This window comes from Apodemus sylvaticus, chromosome 12, assembly GCF_947179515.1.
Source record: "Apodemus sylvaticus chromosome 12, mApoSyl1.1, whole genome shotgun sequence".
Classification (NCBI taxonomy): domain Eukaryota; kingdom Metazoa; phylum Chordata; class Mammalia; order Rodentia; family Muridae; genus Apodemus; species Apodemus sylvaticus.
In genome coordinates this window covers 81,486,245-81,506,981 of record NC_067483.1, presented here as the reverse complement: position 1 = coordinate 81,506,981, position 20,737 = coordinate 81,486,245, and the positions used below count along the sequence as shown (strand labels likewise).

General features: G+C 38.4%; 2 protein-coding genes across 3 annotated transcripts in view; one reads left to right on the top strand and one right to left on the bottom strand.

Annotated features, from left to right (window-relative positions):
- Nucleotides 1–234: 234 nt before the first annotated feature.
- Nucleotides 235–3,174, bottom strand: LOC127697277 (olfactory receptor 6N1-like). The gene is made up of 2 exons (XM_052200310.1): nt 3,057–3,174; nt 235–2,344 (listed from the first exon to the last, which is right to left on the bottom strand). The coding sequence occupies exon 2, from the start codon at nt 2,269–2,271 to the stop codon at nt 1,327–1,329; it is 945 nt and encodes a 314-aa protein (XP_052056270.1). The 5' UTR covers nt 2,272–2,344; nt 3,057–3,174; the 3' UTR covers nt 235–1,326.
- A 9,251-nt stretch (nt 3,175–12,425) lies between these two features.
- LOC127697368 (interferon-activable protein 205-B-like) overlaps nt 12,426–20,737 on the top strand; it is a 30,806-nt gene continuing 22,494 nt past the window's right edge. Inside the window, exon 1 of one of the 2 annotated variants that reach the window (XM_052200466.1) lies at nt 12,426–12,572. The gene's annotated coding sequence lies outside the window, so the exon portion shown is untranslated. Of the gene's footprint in view, nt 12,573–13,217; nt 13,292–20,737 lie in introns of those variants that run through there. The other variant, XM_052200468.1, reaches the window with a different exon arrangement.

Genomic DNA, 20,737 nt, shown 5'->3' with positions numbered 1-20,737 from the left:
CACCACACACACCATGTCCCACACCACACATATGACATATATAATCCTCATATACACATACCACATACCACACTCACACACAAACACTACACACCAAACACACACACACACACACAAACACAAACACATACACATACACATACCACAAACAGCATCCATAAACATAACTGTGTATAAATAAAATCAATAATTACCAATCCTGATGTGGGTAGCATTAAAAATTCTAAAGGCTTTTATTTTTGTAGTGGGATATATGTAAGAATAAGAAAAGTAACACACTTCTACCAGTTCCTAGGCTCTGCCAAGGTTTTGATTCTGTCATTCTAATTACCAGGCAATCACTAAGGGTGTATCTGGTGACTCAGAATTCACAAATCTCTAAAGCTTAGAGGTTAAAGGGAAAAACATTGTCATAAATTAAGCAGATAATGGTGCCTGAAACTGCAAATTTGTGTGGCATTTCCCTTTCCTGTAAAGCTTGAGATGTTTTTCTGTTCATCCTGGGAACTATGGCTTCAAATCTATTCTATGAATACAAGATTCCATGATCCTGGAAGATCTCAGAGAAGACATTCAGCTATGCTACCCTTGTCCTCTAAGACACAAGGTGTGCAGTTTGAGACTCTAGGCATGCTCTCTGAGAGTTATGTAATCCAGAGTTTATTTCTGTAATATGAGTCAAGATTACTGGTCTCTACCAGCTGGGAGCTGTCAGCTCTATATGAAACTCCACACATACTGTCACTGGATAGTTTCTGTCACCCATGTTTTCTATCTTTTACACTGTCTGTTGAGATCATGTGTTAAAATCAGATTTTGCTGCTAGCTTTGGGTGGCCTTTGCATTTCAAGAACTGCAATGGCTGCTCATTTTATCTCCTATGCTTTAGAGATGTGTAAATTGTGAGCCATCAGATACCCACAAAGAGACAGGCTTATAATTCAAAACGCAGAACTAAAACTTTGACAGAGACCAGGTACCAGGCAGATAGATAGATAGATAGATAGATAGATAGATAGATAGATAGATAGATAGATAGATAGACAGATAATTATCAAAGTCACAAATTCAATTCAAACATTTTTCTATGCCAGTTTTTAATCTGCTGCGATATTTCTTCATCATCATCTTGGACAGGATTCAGATAAATACACCTTTCCCTCATTCTGCTCTACCTTTGATTGATCTAAGAGGGTGAGTATGCAGTATAGTAAGTGCTAAACTCAGTGGTACTCTTATGGACATTTATTTTGATTCTGTAAAATGATTAACAAGCTATTTGATTTTTGCATTTACCCCAAATGTGGATAATGCCAAAAGAGACAATTAGGTGTCCCTCAACCAAGTCCTGATCTTGTCACTGACCCTTTTCACAGCCTCCTTCACTTCTTTGTTACGGAGGGAATAAATGATAGGGTTGAGGAATGGAGTCAGGAGGGCATACACTAAAGCAATAAGCTTGTCAGTGCCCTCAGGTCTGCTCTGAGGTGAACCCACATACACAGTAAAAGCAGAAGCATAGAACAGCGCGACTACTGTCATGTGGGAGGAACATGTGGAGAAGGCTTTGGCTCGACTGGCAGCTGAAGGCAGCTTCAGGACAGCTGCCAGAATACCCCCATAGAGTCCCAAGATGAGGACAAAATTGCATCCAGTGGCCACACCAATCACTGCCCCATGAATCCGAGCATACCAGCTTGTGCCCACACATGCCAACCGCATTAGTGGTGCCAGGTCACAAAAATAATGGGCTATTTCTTTCAAACAATATGGTAAACTGGCAGTGAGACCGGCAGGCACCAGGGCAGCTGAAAAGCCAGCCACCCAAGTGGCACCTGCAAGCCATAGCTGTACCTGTCTGCTCATGAGTGCATGGTAGTGCAGTGGGCGACAGATAGCAAGGTAGCGGTCCAGGGCCATGACACCTAACAGGTAGCACTCGGTCATGCCCAAGGAGTGGAAGACATACAGCTGGATGAAGCATGCAGCTGATGGGATGGGTGAATGCTCGTGGAGCAGGGTATGCAGCAAGGTGGGCACTGTGGTGCTGACATACCAGATTTCCAGGAAGGAGAGAACACTGATGAAGAAGTACATGGGAGTGGACAGCCCTGAATCTGCCTGAACCAAGACAATGATGAACAAGTTCCCTGCCAGTGTGAGGAGATAGATGCACAGGCTCCCCAGGAAGGCAAGAGGTCGAAGTGTGTCAGAGGTAGTGAAACCAGCAAGGATGAAAGTCCGGGTCCAGGTTTCATTGACATGATCCATGATTCCCAGAAGGAGAGGAGTTAAGATGCAAGATTAACTACTTCAGCGTCTGCCATCTCTTCATGAAATACTCCTAGAGCAAAGAACAGCGACTGTGAGCGCATGACTGAGCTTGGACATTATCTAATTAAATCCCTATGTTGTGATAATGGAGCTGCAGCCTCCTGCCATCCCTGTCAAGGTGAAATGATTGACTACATCATTTCATCAGTAAGTGGCTGGGCTAGAACTAGAAATGAATATTCCCGGTTTATCCTTGTATATACTCTACTACTGAAATCTTGAGTGTCCACCTACCCAGCTCTCCCCTATCCCACTCTCAATAAAAGGGAATGGAACTTTTCTACTATAATCTCCCCTATGACCTCTATGTTTCTGGGGACTCTGTGCATCTAGTTTACAATAATAAAATAACTGTAAGTGTTGGTCTTTTCTAAAGGGAGGCTTGATGTCTAAAGGCAGTTATAGTAACCTTTTTCAGGAAGTCTTACACGTCATTGACTATTCTGGTAGGGAAAGATTAGGTGATCTATGCATGATAGTGATGCAGACACTCTAAGATACATCCCTCAAATATAGTGCCCATGAAATGTAATGATTATTCACTATAGGGCCCATGATATGCGATGATTATTAATTATCAGGCCAATGATAATGCTATGATTATTCCCTATCAAGCCCATGATTTCCTATGATTATTCACTATCAGCCCATGATGTCTAATGATTATTCACTCTCAGGCCCTTGACTATCTACTGATTATTCACCCAATATTCATACCATACCTTCTAAACGTTGTTGATCTTCATGAGAGACAGATGACAGGGATTTTCAAAGAAGAAAAGCATGAGTCAGAATCCCCAGTCAGGAGAGAGACTTTGCAGTAGTTGTGAACTGGCTGTATGCCCTTGCTCTGACACAAATGTGCGCCCTGAGCTAGGGGATTTCTTACTTAACCAACTTCCTGTTCCCTAAAATGAAGAAGAGGAACAAGATTTGGCAGTTGGTTTCTACAACTGTTAGGAGTTTTGATCTCCCTAAGGTATTGGGAAATGATTGTGAGTTTTGTGGGCATCAAGACCAACACTGCTTGAGTTTTCCTTCCATAACCTGAGGATTCTCACTAGGAAAGGTCAACATCAAAGCTCTTGCCTTACTGTCTTCTGGTAATCTCCTACACTCTAGCATCTCCAACCATTGCCTGACCATTTTGTGGCATTAGCACCAGTGGCAGCCCCCTAGCAGCAATTCCTATCTCTATCTACTTATATGAAACGATGCTAGAAAGGCTGCTTTCCCAGAGGCTCCTTACTGGGTGTTCCCTTGAGCTGTGGGTATGATGAGCTCTCAGATCCCTCTGGAGTAAGAAGTAGGGCAAAGAGAAGTGAAACACACCAGTTCTATTCCTCAGATGATTTCTTTTCTTCTTGCCACCTCTGTCATGAAATCTATACTTCAGTAAGAGACAACTAATTAATAATAATGCTGTGGGAAATGATTTCAAAGGAAGAGATGAAAAATTTTTTTAAATATTTTTATAGAGACTCTCCCCCTTTGGTGCCTTTATCTTTTTATTATTTTTATTATTATTATTATTATTATTATTATTATTATTATTATTTATTATTATCTAGTTTACATCCCAATCACTGCCCCCACTACTTCTGGTCCCCTTTAAACAGTGTTTACTCCTATCTCCTGCTCTCCTTCTCCTCTGAGAGGGTGGAGCTCCACACCCCTACCCCCAGTAGCCTCCCCACCCTGGCACATCAAATCTTGTAGGTCTAGCCACATCCTCTCTTACTGAGGCCAGACAAGTTGACCCAGTTAGTGAAACATATTCCATAGTCAGGCAGCAAATTTACAGCAAATTTAATTGTTCTCTAAAAATCCTTTTAATCAATATATTCATTCATAGTATTATTTCCTAGAGGTAAAATGTGAACCAAAGTTCAAAATGATATAATATGTATAATAATAATAACCTGGGGTGATAAGTACCATGGGAGTGAGTCTGTTCTCATTAATCAAATATATATGAGCCACTTTCTGTTTTCTATACCTTGTACAAAGGAAAAGATAGTAGAGAGAGTAGTATTTCTTTCCTCAAAAAGTTTCATTTGAAGAGCAAGACATAAGCTTTAAATGGAGACTTAAAACAATAAAACAAAGATATGTAAATATGTGAAAAGATTAACCCAACTCACAATAAGGTTTGTTCTATTTGAAACTACATTATGACATTTCCTTGTATGGTTTTTCTTTTCCATTGACCAGGATCTGGAAGTTTACAAACATATGTGATTGGGAACATGTCAATTGAACAGGTATTTTTAACTCCTTACAAGAATATAAAATAATACTGATTTTTACAAACACCAGGTTATCCTAGTTCTAGGAATTCATCTTGCATAAGTTTGTGTGTGTCTATGAATAGATAGATACACATATAAGTATATATCTTTTTAGTATTATTTGTAACTGTAAGAGATCAGAAGCAACTCAAGAGCTCTTTAGCAGAAGACTGGTTAAAAACAAAACAAAACAAAAAACAGGAGATACCAAAATGAGAACACACTTCCAGGAATGATACAGAAAAATCTTCTAGAATGTATAAAAATATTTACATTAGTTTGCTTTCAAGTTGTAAAAACACAATTAAAATTTGTTTTGATGAATATGGTGTGTGTCAAAGGACAGAAAAGGGGAAACTAGGCTTGAGAGTTGCAGAAACACTCACTTATGTTATGTCCTGTGGATTACTTTGATTATTATAAAGGATAGAGTTGTATTATCACTGGAACAGTTGCACTCACCTTAAAAATTCACTTTCGCGTGATGGCATTGTGTCCTGCTCTGGGAATCAACAATGAGAGCATATTTGCTTGCATTGTTGGGTGACAGCTGAATACTCCATAGAAGGACTTTAGTTATTTTGGCCACATCATCAAATATAGACCTGAGAGATGTATTAATTTGCTCCAGGAGATAGTCAGCACTTATTTTGGGTATTACCAAGGAGTGTGCTGCTTGGGAAATGTCCTGTTCTTCTCCTAACTACTTCTCAATATAGATGGGTTGAGCTAACTTCAATTAAGACAAAAAGTAAGAAGAAAACAAAGTTAGGGTAGCCATTTCACACAGGCAAGAGGAAAGACAGGATGCTCCAGGGTGCCACTGAACATGTTGATACAAAGGCCATGTCTGAGTTGAATTATTATCACTTAGACTGACCTGCACATGATAAATGTGAAATATGTAAAAACCAGGCAAGAACATCCATTACGGAATTCATATGTAAAAAGTTTCAAGTCGTGTCTTTCTCACACAGACATTTGCTTTTCCATGTTTCAAATACTTTAACACAAGAATTCTCTCAGCTTATCTCCTGTCCTCATTTCACAAGAGGGAAAGACAAGCAACATAAGGGTTAAGGGACAAATTAAAAGACACTAAGGAGAAAAGCTGTTAGACCCAATGTTCGAACCTGGAAAAATGATGTGTAAATCCCATTTCTAAGCATGATCTGTCATACGTCTAGAAGAGAGGGGATCTGTTACCAGACAGAAACCCTCTTACGTGCCCAGATCAATCACAGTAAACTACTTTGTATCTTTTATTTCTTTTAATCTTTAGTTTGAATTCATTATTATGTTTTATGGATAAGAAAATATATTTCAGAAGAGTCTTTTTTTGCCCAGAACTTTATAACTAAAAGTAAATAAATAACTGGATATGTGTAGACACATTTCCCTCTCCTTGCCATAGTCAGAAACTACCCAGCTGAACTTGCATCAGGTGTTTTCCTTTGTAAAGCGGAGCGGAGCCATAAAGAGAACTCAGAGGGCAGAGTGCTTGCCTTGCACATTTAAGGTCCTAAGTTCAAAATGGTGTTGCAATCACAGAACCAAACTTCGTTAAACTGGAAACAAACTGAAAAGCATCCACACTGAAGACATGTTTTGCAGGGAGTGAGAGAAGCCAAGAATGTTGCAATAAGCAGCCGAGATCACCAACACACATCTAAGGATGAATGTGTGTCTCTTCGTATACAAAAAGTTCAGTCCAGAATTATTTCTCAATTTACTTTAAATAATCGTCATGGTCTTTTCTTAGAAAGAATGTGTAAAGGAATGCAAATTTGGATAGCGGGCTAGATAGTTGGATCAGTGGGTATTAGCATCTGCCATTAAGCCTAAAAACCTGAATCTTGTCTCCAGACCTCACCTGGTAGGAAATAACCTACTCGTGAACATTGTTCTTTGATTTCTACATGTATTCAGATGCACATGTGCAAGTAGCATGCACTTCCAGGTGTTCACATACATGCAAACCCACATATTCACAAACAAAGAAAATAAAATAAACATTTTTAAAAAGAAGTGGGTATGATATAGAAATTAAAACTATTATTGACCAAATATAAATTAATTTTAATGAGAGTATTTAAGACTCACAGAGTAGATAGTCTGTCTCTGCCAAGTTCTTTCTAAGGAACTGTGTATCTTTGAGAGATCTATGTCTCCTCCTTGGTTTTTAGTTCAGTCACCAGAAATAGAGCAGAAGCGAGTCATCTCAGATGAGACAATGGTGAGGTAACCATGTGGGCATAAGGAAGGAAGGAGTCTTTAAGCTCCAACTTCTAATTTCTGTTTTTGTATGCTTTCATTTTGTATTTATAATATTTATATGTGTTCCTTCATAGGTGATTTGTTCATTTGTCTTTTTAAAAATGGAGAAGTTAGTGTTTTTCTGGGGAACTTTATTTCAGTTTTATGTAAGACAGATGGGTCCACATCCACAAGGCTCTGCAGCAATGAAATAAAATGGGACACATGCCTACCTAGTCACATTTTGATAAAATACGTAATCCACTGTTACCATGGAAACAGTCAGCAAGACTAAGAGCCCATGCGTATGAACTCAAGCCTAGACAAGTGCAGTGACTCAGGGGTAAATGTCAGAGGGTGTAGAAGTTGAAGGGTCCTGCATCTTCTGAATCCAGTGTGTTTAAGAAGAACATTTAACTTTTATATTTGCTCTACACTGTGGAATATTTCTGACTACTGAGCTCACTCCTGTCTTCCTACATTCTATCCAGGAGGTCCTTCTCCCACTCATAACCAGCCCGTTATCACAAGAGGCATCATTTCCTCTCTAAACTTATAATAATTATGGGGTCTTTCTGAGGCTCTGTGTCCTGGTGAAGAAGTTCCTTTAGTGAATACAGTACCAGTGATATTGATCCTATCGCATACTAATGAATATTGCTGAACATTTCTCTCCAACTTCAATGTTGATGGTTATAAATATATAGATTCTGGTTAAATTCCTAATGACTGGTCTAAACGGGATTTTAAAAATGGACAGTTATAAATATCATTTCATCTAACCTTAGTTGAAAATCTTGCTAGTACAGTCAGAGTCTAGTATAGGTAAGCAACTGGAGCCTCTGGTGTGTATTTGAAAAATGATGTGATATACATATATCACAATCTGTCTTGTTTCACTGGAGTGCCACTAAAATAAAAGTGTTTGGTGAGCAAAAAAATAAGGTGCAAAAACAATGCTCAAGGACTAGAAATTCTAGACACAGAGAGGGGAGACCAGAATGCATGTGCCTTTCTGCTCAAAGGCTCACTAATGTAATGATCCTGCAACTGATTGAGCTGAGTGTTTAAAGCAACTCTTTACTATTCTACCTTTTCAATAGATCTCAGGCAATTGCCTTGACCATCCCTATCTTTAGCCAGCACAACTATTTGTTTCCATATCCTGTTTCCAAGACAAAGAACTTTGACCCCCCACTACTGGCTTCTGATGCAACACATCCTGTTAGAGCTTATGTCTCACAGGGAAGTGGAAGAGGCAGACCACAGGCAGCTTCAGAAATCCTCTCACAAAACTTTTCTTCAGAGCAACTCAGGGGAACAGAATGTAACACTAACAAGTTTGCTAATGAGAAAAAAAGGAGTTGCTTAATTAAGCTGGGAAGTCAGAAGCCAGAGCAAGGGAGCCGTTCCCAGGAGGAAGTCTATGCCCAATTAATGACATGGGCCCTCAACTTCAGTAATTATCAGCATTTTCTCTTAAGAGACCACCAGTGCAGGAGTTATGTAGTAGGAAGCTTTGGGGACACTTCCTTTTGCTTCCTCCAATTAGTCCTAATTAGGATCATGGGAGCAGAGACCAAGATGTCAAAGAAACTGTTTTAGGTTAAGTCTTTGTATGCGTCCCTTTCTTTGGCTATGTCAGGCATGGTCTCTAAATCATGTATTTGTTTCTCTTACCCATTGGAGGTAATAATGTGGTTTAGACTGACAGCCAGGCCAGAATTTAAATCCAGATTTTGCTCCTAGCTATCTCCAGTATAAAGTGAGCCACAGACCTTCCCAGGACTCAGTCTTTAATACACAAAAGTGATTGGACTCCATGGCCTTTATGGTGTTTTGAACTCAACTTCTAAATTATGATAAATGAGATGGAATATAAAATAAATATATTAAAAAATAATCCCATCCTAATATCAAGGTGCCAGCAACAAAAGAGTCAAATCAAGTCCAGGAGATTTGACTTTTGATTATACACATACATATGTGGAATGGGGTGGAGAAGGAGAGATATAGAGTGGGAACTCAAACAAATTAAGCCTTTCTTGTGTTCTTTTCTGCTCTTTTAGAACATGTTATAAGTTGTCACTTTTATGAAAAGAAAGCTCATCTTTTTTATTTCAAAAAAGTTTCAATAACTGCCTGTCTTTACATCCCTACTTGTCTGTACACTTACATGTTTATTATGATTCAGAGGGGCTACTAAAAGTAAAATACAGAAGTTAATAATATCATTGAATATTCTGTCAAAACCCTTAGATTTTAATTCTAATCCCACACTAGATCAATTTTAAAATATTTCACATAATTTACATAATTAATTTTGCCCTAATTTGCAAACAAAGTAGCAGCCAAGTGTAAGACCAGTGGGAAGGCTTTGTAAAATAACTTAAGTGAACAGACAGTAAGCTGCTACAGGAATAAAGCCTAGCTTTGTGAACTTCTATTATTCTTAGCAGCGTAAATGACCCTAAGTCCAAACACAAGAGATGATTTCTAAATCTTAGAAGTATTGGGTTAGAGATGAGTTCAGTAAATGACTAAAATCCTAGAGGTCTTCAGTTATGTATATACCTGGTAGGTTTTAGAACTCATTAATCTATGACAGAGGTCTCTGAGATGTTAGAGATACTCATGACTCATGACATGATTCAGACTCATCTCTCTTCGAAGACCTGAATCTCTTCAGGTATATGAAGTACAGTTTGGCCAGGGCCAACAAACTAGGATGAGCTGATGTCCTGCCCTTCTTAGAATGAAAATTTAGCTGTGACAGTTCAGGAAATGCAGTACTGTCTTCATGAGTTGTAAGGAAGGACCACAGCATAGAAAACGTTTAAAGCTTGGCATGGAAAATAAGTCCAATTACTATTGAGGTTCTGTCTTCTCTACTGTGGCATTCCTCACATTACTGAAATACTTAACACATGGGCAATCATGCAAGGTCTCCATATCATAAAAAAAGCTACTTTATAGGTTTTACTGCAAAAAAAAAAAAAAAAAACCCCAGATATCTTTAAATTCTATGATGTTATTTTTGATTTATTTGTCTTTATTGTTTGTGGAAATTTGGAGTTTATAGAAAATGGTGCAAGGGTGACAGACATGACTCAGTTAATAAAAACATTTACTCACAGACCTGATTACCTTTTATAATTATGCTAGCTCAGTGAAGTAGAAGGAGAGTTGTCCACTGATCTCCATATAATCAGTAGGGCATGCATATACCTGCCCACACACACACACACACACACACACACACACACACACAAAGATAGATAGAGAGAGAAAGAGATGATAGATGACAGAATAGATAGATGAAAGAAAGAATGAATGGTGTCTACATTACAGTTTCCATGTATACATTGTTCCACCATATGTACCACCTCTATCACTATCAGCATTTCCCCAAACAATAAGACATTCACTATATGAACATATTGACATGTCTTTATCAGTCAAATCAATAATTTGAACAGGATTTTTCTATTCATGCTATACATTTTGTGTTTAGGGACAAATAAGTAACATTACAGTATCATATGGAACACATTGTTCAGAATATGATCCGGTTCTTTACCTGTCCAAGTCCATGTAATGCTTGATATTTCTTTTGTCCTATGTCTAAATGTTTGTCTTTCTACAATGACAATTGCATGGAACTTGATCTGAAGAAAGCATCTCTACTCATGCCACAGCAGAAGGATCTAGTCTACCAGCAAACACGGCCATTCATTTGCATGCATAAACTCCTGTGATTGAAGGAAGTACAGTTTCCTTGGTTTTAAAGAACTGTGCCTTGATTGGTGAAGAAATAGTCTTTCAGTTGCTTGAAGATATACCCTGATTGCTATAAAATTTCTTGATTACAAACACAAGAAATTCACTCATTTTGGAGAAAGTGGAAAACTTATCCTAGCTTAAGCCATGTTATTACAACATTAGGCTTCATTAATGGTTTCTCTAAAATAGCCTTTTCTTGCCTTTTGATTTTCCCTGGTAGAGAGAGTTGAGATGGTAACTACAAGAAAGGTAAGAAGACAGTGATCAGAAGAGAAGAGTGTGCCATCTCCCTGTCAAAACTCTGACCCATTATTATTCCTCTCTAAAAGAACTGGAGGGATGGAAATGGAGAGGAGCCTGAGGAAAAGGAGGTCCAGTGACAGGCCCAAAGTGGGATCCAGCCCCAAGGCCTGACACTATTACTGAGGCTATGGCGAGTTCACCAAAAGGAACCTGCATGACTGCCCTCTGAAAGACCCAACAAGCAGCTGAAAGAGTCAGATGCAGATATTTGCACCCAGCCAATGGACAGAAGCTGCTGGATGAATTAGGGAAAAGCTGAACGAATCTGGGGAGGAGAACGACCCTGTAGGAGGACCAGGAGTCCATTAACCTGGACTGCGGAGCTCTCTCAGACACTGGACCACCAACCAGGCAGCATACACCAGCTGATATGAGGCCCCCAACAGAGGACTGCCAAATCTGGGTTCGAACAAGGAGGATGCATGTAGCCCTCTAGAGACTAGAGGCCCTAGGGAATGGGGAGGTCTGGTGGGGTGGGGAGTAGGGAGTGGGGACATCCTTGTGGAGACAGGGGTTAGGGAGCAGGTATGGGATGGGGAACAGTGAAGTCTGGAGTGTAAAAAAAAATTAAAAAAATTAAAAAGAGAGAGAGACAGAGAATAGAGTGGTGGAAGTGGGGGTAGATATGACAGTGGTCATTGTGGTGAAAGAGCAGCTGAAGAAACCCAGGGAGCATCTGGAGCTGACACAGGGGTCTCAGTGGTAAAGGCAACCAGGACTATGAAGAGCTGAAGAATGAGATGCTGTAGTTGACAACCAGGTGCATTCAGACAGCTACCAGTCCTTAAGGGCCAAGAATTCTACCACCTCAGCCAATGAGCTGTGACACTAGGCACTCTCAAGGTCCCAGGATCACAAAGGCTATTTGCTACTGTCTTTTACCTACTACTCTCAGAAGTTAATTATGAAAACTTCCAAATTCTGGACTGGCAGTTGGTGGTTACCTCCCAGAACCATAAGTCTCCAATCGAAAACATCAGGACCATGAGTCTCTGGATTCAGAAGGGTTTGGATGTAGGAAACCCTGATTGAATTAGACTGCTTGCTAGGCCTTAAGTACTTTACAACAATTAAAAACTCCTCAGCTGTTCAGGACTTCTAAGTAAAGCAGAAGACCCTTGGTCAGCTAGTTTTAACATCTTGATCTGGGTACACCATGTATTATTAGTTTTGTGTCTAGAGGCCAGTGTCCATCTGTTTGCTACAAAAGTCAAAAGGTCAGGACTTTCTTATTGAGTGAGATTCATCAGAAAAGAATGGAAGCCCGACTAAGCTGTGGATTTTTTTTCATAGTGTCCACAGTGTTTAATGGAAGTTAAGAGGTTTCACAAGGCAGGGATATTGAAAGCTATGAACAAAGCAGGGAGGAGGCCTGGCTGTTTCAGCACTCTTCACCCCAGGGAGACAGCACAGTGAGAGACAACCAGTGGTATTCAAGAAATGAAACAACCCAGAGTGTCGTAATCACTAGAATCTTCCTTCACAACCCACTGTTCAGTTTCTCATTTTCTGACTTATCTGGCTACCAAAGCAAAGCAAGCAGGACACTTCTTGTGCCGTTGACGGTCTCAGGATCTGTATATCACTGTAGAAATTTCCAGGGAGGTGAGTCTTGTTTGTTTCTTAAATATATGATCAAATCTATCTGTGAAGTATAAAGGAACATAGAAAAAAATCAGTGTTGGAGGGTGGGGGTACTAGAGCTAGTGCCAGCTGAACTCACAGCATTGAACCTGCTGTAGCTGGTTTCAGACGCTTCACTAGGAGGATGGCAGATGACAGAATAAAGATGCCACCTCTATTCCTATGACTTTTCATGCGTTAGTATTTAAGACTGATCTTCAGTTATCTTCACTAGAGAACACATGGGAGCTAGGAGATTGTGGTGAGTGACTGAGTAGAAGACAAGACAGAAACATGAAAATGATAATTAAAATAATGTTAGATGAAAACCACACTTCAGCATGAATATAGTATTCAGTTTTGTGAATGTACAAAACTGAGATTTATGTAAAACATCAAAACTCTCATTAGTCTGTAGAAGAAAATGACCCAGTTTAGTGAATACAGTTATTTAAATAGTGTCTTGACATTTTTTTAACTTTATTTATTTTTTTATTTTCTATATTCTTTGTTTACATTTCAAATGATTTTCCCTTTCCCAGTTCTCCCCTCCCCATAAGTTGCATAAGCCCTCTTTCCTCCGCCCTTTCCCCAATCAACCCCCTCTCACTTCTCTGTCCTGACAATCCCCTACAATACTGCATCAAGCCTTTCCAGGACCAGGGCCCTTTCCTTCCATTTTCTTGGGAATGATTTGATATGTGAGTTGTGTCTTGGGTATTCAGAGCTTCTGGGCTAATATCCACTTATCAGTGACTGCATTCCATGTGTGTTCTTTTGTGAATGAGTTATGTTTAGGTCTCCTTTTAGCTCCCTCCTATGTCAGATGTAAGAGACAATATCAGTCATACTCTCTTCTTCATTCCATGCTGGAGGTCAACTCTAATGGGGCAAAGTTAAACTTCTTCACTGTTACTAATTATTTCTAAAATTTTTCTAACTTCTTAGCGTGTTTTGCCTAACTTTTTATTAGTTGATACAAGGATAAATTTCAAGCCATAGTCATGATTAGTCAATGACATTACTTGTTTAAATAAATATATATTATTGCTTGTTATCATTATTATTTCAAAAATAATTACATTATACAAGACAGGTTTGCCGGGGACTTGGAGCATAGCTGAGGCCAGTCTCAAATTTATAGTCTGCCTCTGCTTCTGCCTCTGCCTCTGCCTCTGCCTCTGCCTCTATCTCTGCCTCTGCCTCTACAAGATCTTGAATCTTAGACATCCATTACCATACCCCTTTTAAATGTCTGTGATTAATTTTGTATTTTACTACATATTACTATTTAATGTCATGGGAGCAATGTAATTATAAAACTAAAATCTGTTATAATTTGGTATTTATATAATTAAAATGGTTTCATTTTTCTTGGGTTTTAATCTCTCAATATTAAGTAGTGAGCCTCCATGTTTTACGGTAGTTTCTTGGATGGTCCTTAACTATATTAGTGGAGAATTTGGGTGTCTTTAAAACAGTCTTTCAGCATCACATTTTTCTAACATTTTTGAAAACCATCAAATAGTATTTTGTCAGCAATTCGAAGGTGCTGGTTTTTTCTAAACCACTTTAAAATTTGTCTCATTTTGTGCTTTTTTTTATCTTTTTTGTTTTTGTTTCTTAGAAGTGTGTTTTAGGGAGGGATGCGATCATTTATATAAAAATCACTGTATGTATGTGGAAATCACAGGACAAGTTTGGGGAATTGTTTCTTTATAAAAGTTTCAGGGATCTAATCTCAGGCAATAAGGCTTGCACAGCAGACACTTTTAATGTATACTTAGCATGCAAGTGTTTTTGTGTGTTTTGTTTTTTCATTTATTTTTGGAATAGTCTGACAATTAAGAACGGGCATGTGCTTCTGTTCCCTCTCCCTCTACTTCTCCAGTACTGGACTTCCATGTGTGCATGATGGTACCTGGGTTCATTTTCTTTATTAACTCATCTGCTAAAAAGTATTTACCTTGTTCTGTATTACAGCTATTGTAAATAATGATGTAATAAATATGCAAGTGCAATTGTCTTCTGTGTATAGCTGTTTTATCTCCTTTGAATATATAGCCAGTTATTGGAAGAAGTGTAAAACACTAGTTGTGCTTTATATGTTTAAGTGATTTCTATATTATTTTGTATCATGGGTATACTAAACTAAATTTCTTCAAATGGTATATTACATTTTCTGTTTCTCAGAATCTTTTTCAGAATTAATTTATCTGTGTAATAATGAATATTATAAATGTATATAACATTATACATCAATATAGCTTCTTTTTTCTGCTAAGTCTCTTTTTTTAATTTTATATATTCTTTGTTTACATTCCAAATGATTTTGCCTTTCCTGGTTCCTCCCTCCCCATAAGTCCCATTAGCCCTTTTCCCTCTGCCCATTCCCCAGTCAACCCCCTCCCACTTCTCTGTCCTGGTAATCCCTTACATTGCTGCATTAAGCCTTTCCAGGCCGAGGGTCCTATCCTTCCTTCTTCTTGGGAAAGATTTAATATGTGAATTGTGCCTTGGGTATTCAGAGCTTCTGGGATAATATCTACTTATCAGTGACTGCATTCCATGTGTGTTCTTTTGTGAGTGGGTTACCTCACTTAGGATGATATTTTCCAGTTCCAAACATTTGCCTAAGAATTTCATGAATTCATTGTTTTTAATTGCTGAGTAGTATTATTCCCTTATGCAAATATACCACATTTTCTGTATCCATCCTTCCATTGAGGGACATCTGTTTTTATTCCAGCTTCTGGCTGTTATAAATAAGGCTGCTATGAACTTAGTGGAGCATGTGTCTTTATTGCATGCCTGGGATTCCTCTGGGTATATGCCCAGGAGTGGTATAGCAGGGTCCTCCGGAAGGGTCATGCCCAGTTTTCTGAGGAACCGCCAGACTGATTTCCAGAGTGGTTTTAAGAGCTTGCAATCCCACCAGCAGTGGAGTAGTGTTCCTCTTTCTCCACATGGTAGCCAACAACTAATGTCTCTTGAGTTTTTAACCTTAGCCATTCTGACTGGTGTGAGGAGACATCTCAGGGTTGTTTTGATTTGCATTTCCCTAATGACTAATGATGTTGAACATTTCTTAAGGTGCTTCTCAGCCATTAGAAGTTCTTCAGATGAAAATTCTTTGTTTAGCTCTGTATCCAATTTTTAATAGGGTTACTTGGCTCTCTGGACTCTAACTTCTTCAGTTCTTTGTATATATTGGATATTAGCCCTCTGTTGGATGTAGGGTTGGTGAAGATCTTTTCCTAGTTTGTTGCTTGCCATTTTGTCCTTTTGACATTATCCTTTGCCTTACAGAAACTTTGTAATTTTATGAGGTCCCATTTGTCAATTCTTGATCTTAGAGCATAAGCTATTGGTGTTCTGCTCAGGAAATTTTCCCCTAAGCTCATGTGCTCGATGCTCTTCCACAATTTCTTTTCTATTAGTTTAAGTGTGTCTGGTTTCATGTGGAGGTCCTTGATCCATTTGGAGTTGAGCTTAGTACAAGGAGATAAGAATGGATGGATTTGCATTCTTCTGCATGCTGACCTCCAGTTGAATCAGCACCATTTGTTGAAAAGGCTATCTTTTTTCCACTGGATGCTTGTAGTTCCTTTGTCGAAGATGAAGTGACCATAGGTGTTTGGGTTCCTTTCTGGGTCTTCAATTCTATTCCATTGATCTACATGCCTGTCACTATATAAATACCATGCAGTTTTTAGCACTATTTCTCTGTAGTACTGCATGAGGTCTGGGATACTGATTCTCCCAGAAGTTCTTTTACTGTTGAGAATAGTTTTAACTATCCTGGGTTCTTTTCTACGTCTTCAATTCTGGGTTTTTTGTTATTCCAGATGAATTTGCTCTTTCTAACTCTATAAAGAACTGAGTTGGGATTTTGATGGTGATTGCATTGAATCTTTATATTGCAATGTGGCCATTTTTACTATATTAATCCTTCCAATCCATGAGCATAGAAGATTTTTCCATTTTCTGAGTTCTTCTTTGATTTCCTTCTTCAGAGGCCTGATGTTCTTGTCATACAGATCTTTCACTTGTTTAGTTAGAGTTACACCAAGATACTTTATATTGTTTTTGACTATTGTGAAGAGTGTCATTTCCCTAATTTTTTTCTCAGCCTGCTTATTCTTTGAGTATAGGAAGGCTACTGATTTGCTTGAGTTGATTTTATAACCAGCCACTTTGCTGAAGTTGTTTATCTGCTGTAGATAACAGTTCTCTGGTGGAGTTTTTGGGTCACTTAAGTGTAGCATCATATTATCTGAAAATAGTGATAGTTTGACTTCTTCCTTTTTAATTTGTATCCTTTTGACCTCTTTATGTTGTCAAATTGCTCTAGCTAGAACTTCAAGTACTATATTGAAAAGCTATGGAGAGAGGGAGCAGCCTTGTATAGTCCCTGATTTTAATGTTATTGCTTCAAGTTTCTCTCTATTTAGTTTGATGTTGGCTACCATTTTGTTGTATATTGCTTTTACTATGTTTAGGTATGGGCCTTGAATTCCTGTTCTTTCCAAGACTTTTAGCATGAAAGGATGGTGAATTTTGTCAAATGCTTTTTCAGCATCTAATGAAATGATCATATGTTTTCTTTTTCTTTGAGCTTGGTTATATAGTGGATTGTATTGATGCTTTTCCATATCAATATACCTTTTATTTAACTTTTTGCATTATTTTTATTTAACTTTTTCTGATGATTAGAAAAACTGAACCATTTTTTAAAGAGTGTATGTTTAACAGTTTTTAAATTTTTCTTTATTCCTAAACATTTAATACAGGTTTATAGTGAAATACCAAATCACTTGGTAACTTATTCCAACTCCCCTATATCTTCCCTCAACACATTCCCCATCTAATCTTAAATCTTCCTTTGTATGTATCTGTAAGATAACCTGCTACATCTAATTGCTGGTGATCATGTGTGAATAGAGGTGGGATCAACCACTGGAGCATGGGATTTCTACCTTGGACACACCTTTCAGAAAGACTGAATTTTTCCTTCCTCCAGCAATTACCATCTGCTAATAGCTCCTCAGTAAATTCTAGGAACAAACTATCTACACCTGAATCTGTGCTAGAATTATGAATGACTTGATTGTAGTGTGGAAGGGTATATGAAAAGCTATATGCAAATATTCTATTTCACAATACAAATAAGAAAAGGGTTAGAGGTATAATTGGATATACGTGAAATGAAGGAAGGCTTAAATAAGAATGGAAACAGGGGTATGAACTAGGTAATAGGAGCACTAACCAAAACTAAGGGTTTATGAGAAAGCATATGCAAACCCACAAGTTACTAAGATAATTTTAAAAATATACCATAAAAAAGTTTGAATAGAATTGCCTTCTCTGTGTGGAAATTGTCACTCCTAGTACACATGGATTATTAAATGTTATTATTTAATAACAGTTATTATTAACCACAGTTAGAAAGTGGGATTACCTCCGTACAAGATATTGTCCAATGAGGCCACAGAAGCTTCCCAAAAACCCCACAGGCTAATAGGCTATTGCTTTTGCCCTTGTTGATGCATCATAACTGCATCCTAAGACAGTATTGCTAAAGATGCCTCTCATTTGATTGTTTAGTTCTTTAGCCCCCTTTTGCAGGGCATTGTTTGTTGGGTTTTGAATAGTTTTGAGTAGTCATCTTTTTTTCTCTTTCCTTCCTTCTTTCTTTCTTTTATTTTTTTGAGTTTTGCATGTTTACAATGTCAATTTACTTGTCATAATATTTACAATGTCAATTGTCATTAATATTTTCAATTTCAATATGAATTTACCTTTTATGAATATTCTCCCCGACTCTGTGAAGATCCCTCTACCTCCGGATTTCATCATATAACCCATACCTGCCACAAATGTGTGTCTCTATAAAGTTACCAGTTTAAAGATATTGAGCACGGAAGGAAAAAGATGGAACAAGTGTTGAGATGCTCCCATTCAATAAACATTTTGATTCTTCAGGAGAGAGTCAGAAGAAGTTCTGTAAAGCAACAGAGAAATGGGGCAATGAGGACTGAAAATATACTAACCTACCCTAGGGAAAAGATAAGATTACTTACAGATGTCATGGAATGTTGGGAGAAATATTAAAAAAACAAAACAAACAAACAAAAAAACCGATGTGGCAATTCCCACCCTTGTGCCTCTGCCCTGTTGGACTATTTTATCTCATGGAGATTCTAACTTTGAACTCCACAATCTCTCCATCCAGCTCACTAGATTACCAATGGCAAGTTGCTACCAAGTTAACCCTGTGCTTTAAATCCCCCAAGGCCTTTGGGAGCATCTCAGGCAAACCCATACTTGGTTGCCATACCTTTCTCTCTTGAACCCAGATAAGTCACTGTGTGAAGGAAAATGCAACACAAACTTATTTCAGAAACAATGGTAACTCAGTCTCTGGGCACAACAACTAAAACCTAATCTTCTAAGCCTTACTAAAATCTGATCCCTCTGGTGGTGAATCCTTGTGGATCTGGGCTGATATTAGAAAACTCTAGCAGCTATATCTTACCCCTCTGCTGTCCTGGTTCCAAAGAGACCCAACTCTCTCCTTTCATCTTTCTTCTGTCCAAGACAGAAATTGCACCTACTTACCCAGTGACTGGCTCCTTAATTCATTCAGGCATTGGTTCACAAAAAGAGTACCAGGCCCATCCAGAACACTGGAAGACATAATGAGAAGAGGGATGCAGGGCTGTGGCCAGAGGTTCCTCTAACATGAGAGACTGAAGCCCATTTTTTTGTTTGTCATATTGCTATGGTTTGAATATAAAATTTTCTCCATGCCTCAAGCATTTTTTATTCAATATATTTTTTATTTACATTTCAAATGATTTCCCCTTTTCAGGCTCCCTACTCCCTGAAAGTCCCATTGGCCCTCTTCACTACCCCTCTTCTGCCATCCACCCCTTCCCACTTCTGTCTTCTAGTATTGCCCTATACTGCTGCACTGAGCCTTTCCAGAACCAGGGACTACTCCTCCATTCTTCTTGGACATCATTTGATATGTGAATTATGTCTTGGGTATTCCAAGTTTCTAGGTTAATATCCATTTATCAGTGAGTGCATACCATGATTGACCTTTTGAGACTGGGTTACCTCACTTAGTATGATGTTCTCCAGTTCTGTCCATTTGTCTAAGAATTTCATGAATTCATTGCTTCTAATGACTGAATAGTACTCCATTGTGTATATATACCACATTTTTGTATCCATTCCTCCGTTGAGGGACACCTGGGTTCTTTCCAGATTCTGACTATTATAAATAGGTCTGCTATGAACATAGTGGAGCATGTATCCTTATTACATGCTGTGGAATCCTCTGGGTATATGCCCAGGAGTGGTATAGCAGGGTCCTCTGGAAACTATATGCCCAGTTTTCTGACTGATTTCCAGAGTGGTTGTACCAATTTGCAACCCACCAGCAGTGTAGGAATGTTCCTTTTTCTTCACATCCTTGTCAACACCTCCAGTCTCCTGAGTTTTCAATCTTAGCCATTCTGACTGGTGTAAGGTGAAATCTCAGGGTTGTTTTGATTTGCATTTCCCTAATGACTAATGATGTTGAGCATTTTTTAAGATGCTTCTCAGCCATCCGAAGTTCATCAGGTGAAAATTCTTTGTTTAGCTCTGTACCCCATTTTTAATAGGGTTATTTGGTTTTCTGGGATCTAACTTCTTGAGTTCTTTGTATATATTGAATATTAGACCTCTGTCAGATGTAGGGTTGGTGAAGATCTTTTCCCAATTTGTTTCTTGCAGATTTGTCCTTTTGATGGTGTCCTTTGCCTTACAGAAACTTTGTAATTTTATGAGGTCCCATTTGTCAATTCTTGATCTTATAGCATAAGCTATTGGTGTTCTGTTCAGAAACTTTCCCCCTGTACCTATGTCCTCAAGGGTCTTCCCCAGTTTCTTTTCTATTAGTTTCAGTGTTTCTGGCCTTATGTAGAGGTCCTTGATCCACTTGGAATTGAGCTTAGTACAAGGAGATAAGGATGGATCAATTAGCATTCTTTTGCATGCTGACCTCCAGTTGAACCAGCACCATTTGTTGAAAAGGCTATCTTTTTTCCACTGATGTTTTTAGCCCCTTTGTCGAAGATCAAGTGGCCATAGGT

Coding starts and splice junctions, on each gene's coding strand:
- LOC127697277 (XM_052200310.1), bottom strand. CDS start 2,271: ATGGATCATGTCAATGAAACCTGGACCCGGACTTTCATCCTTGCTGGT.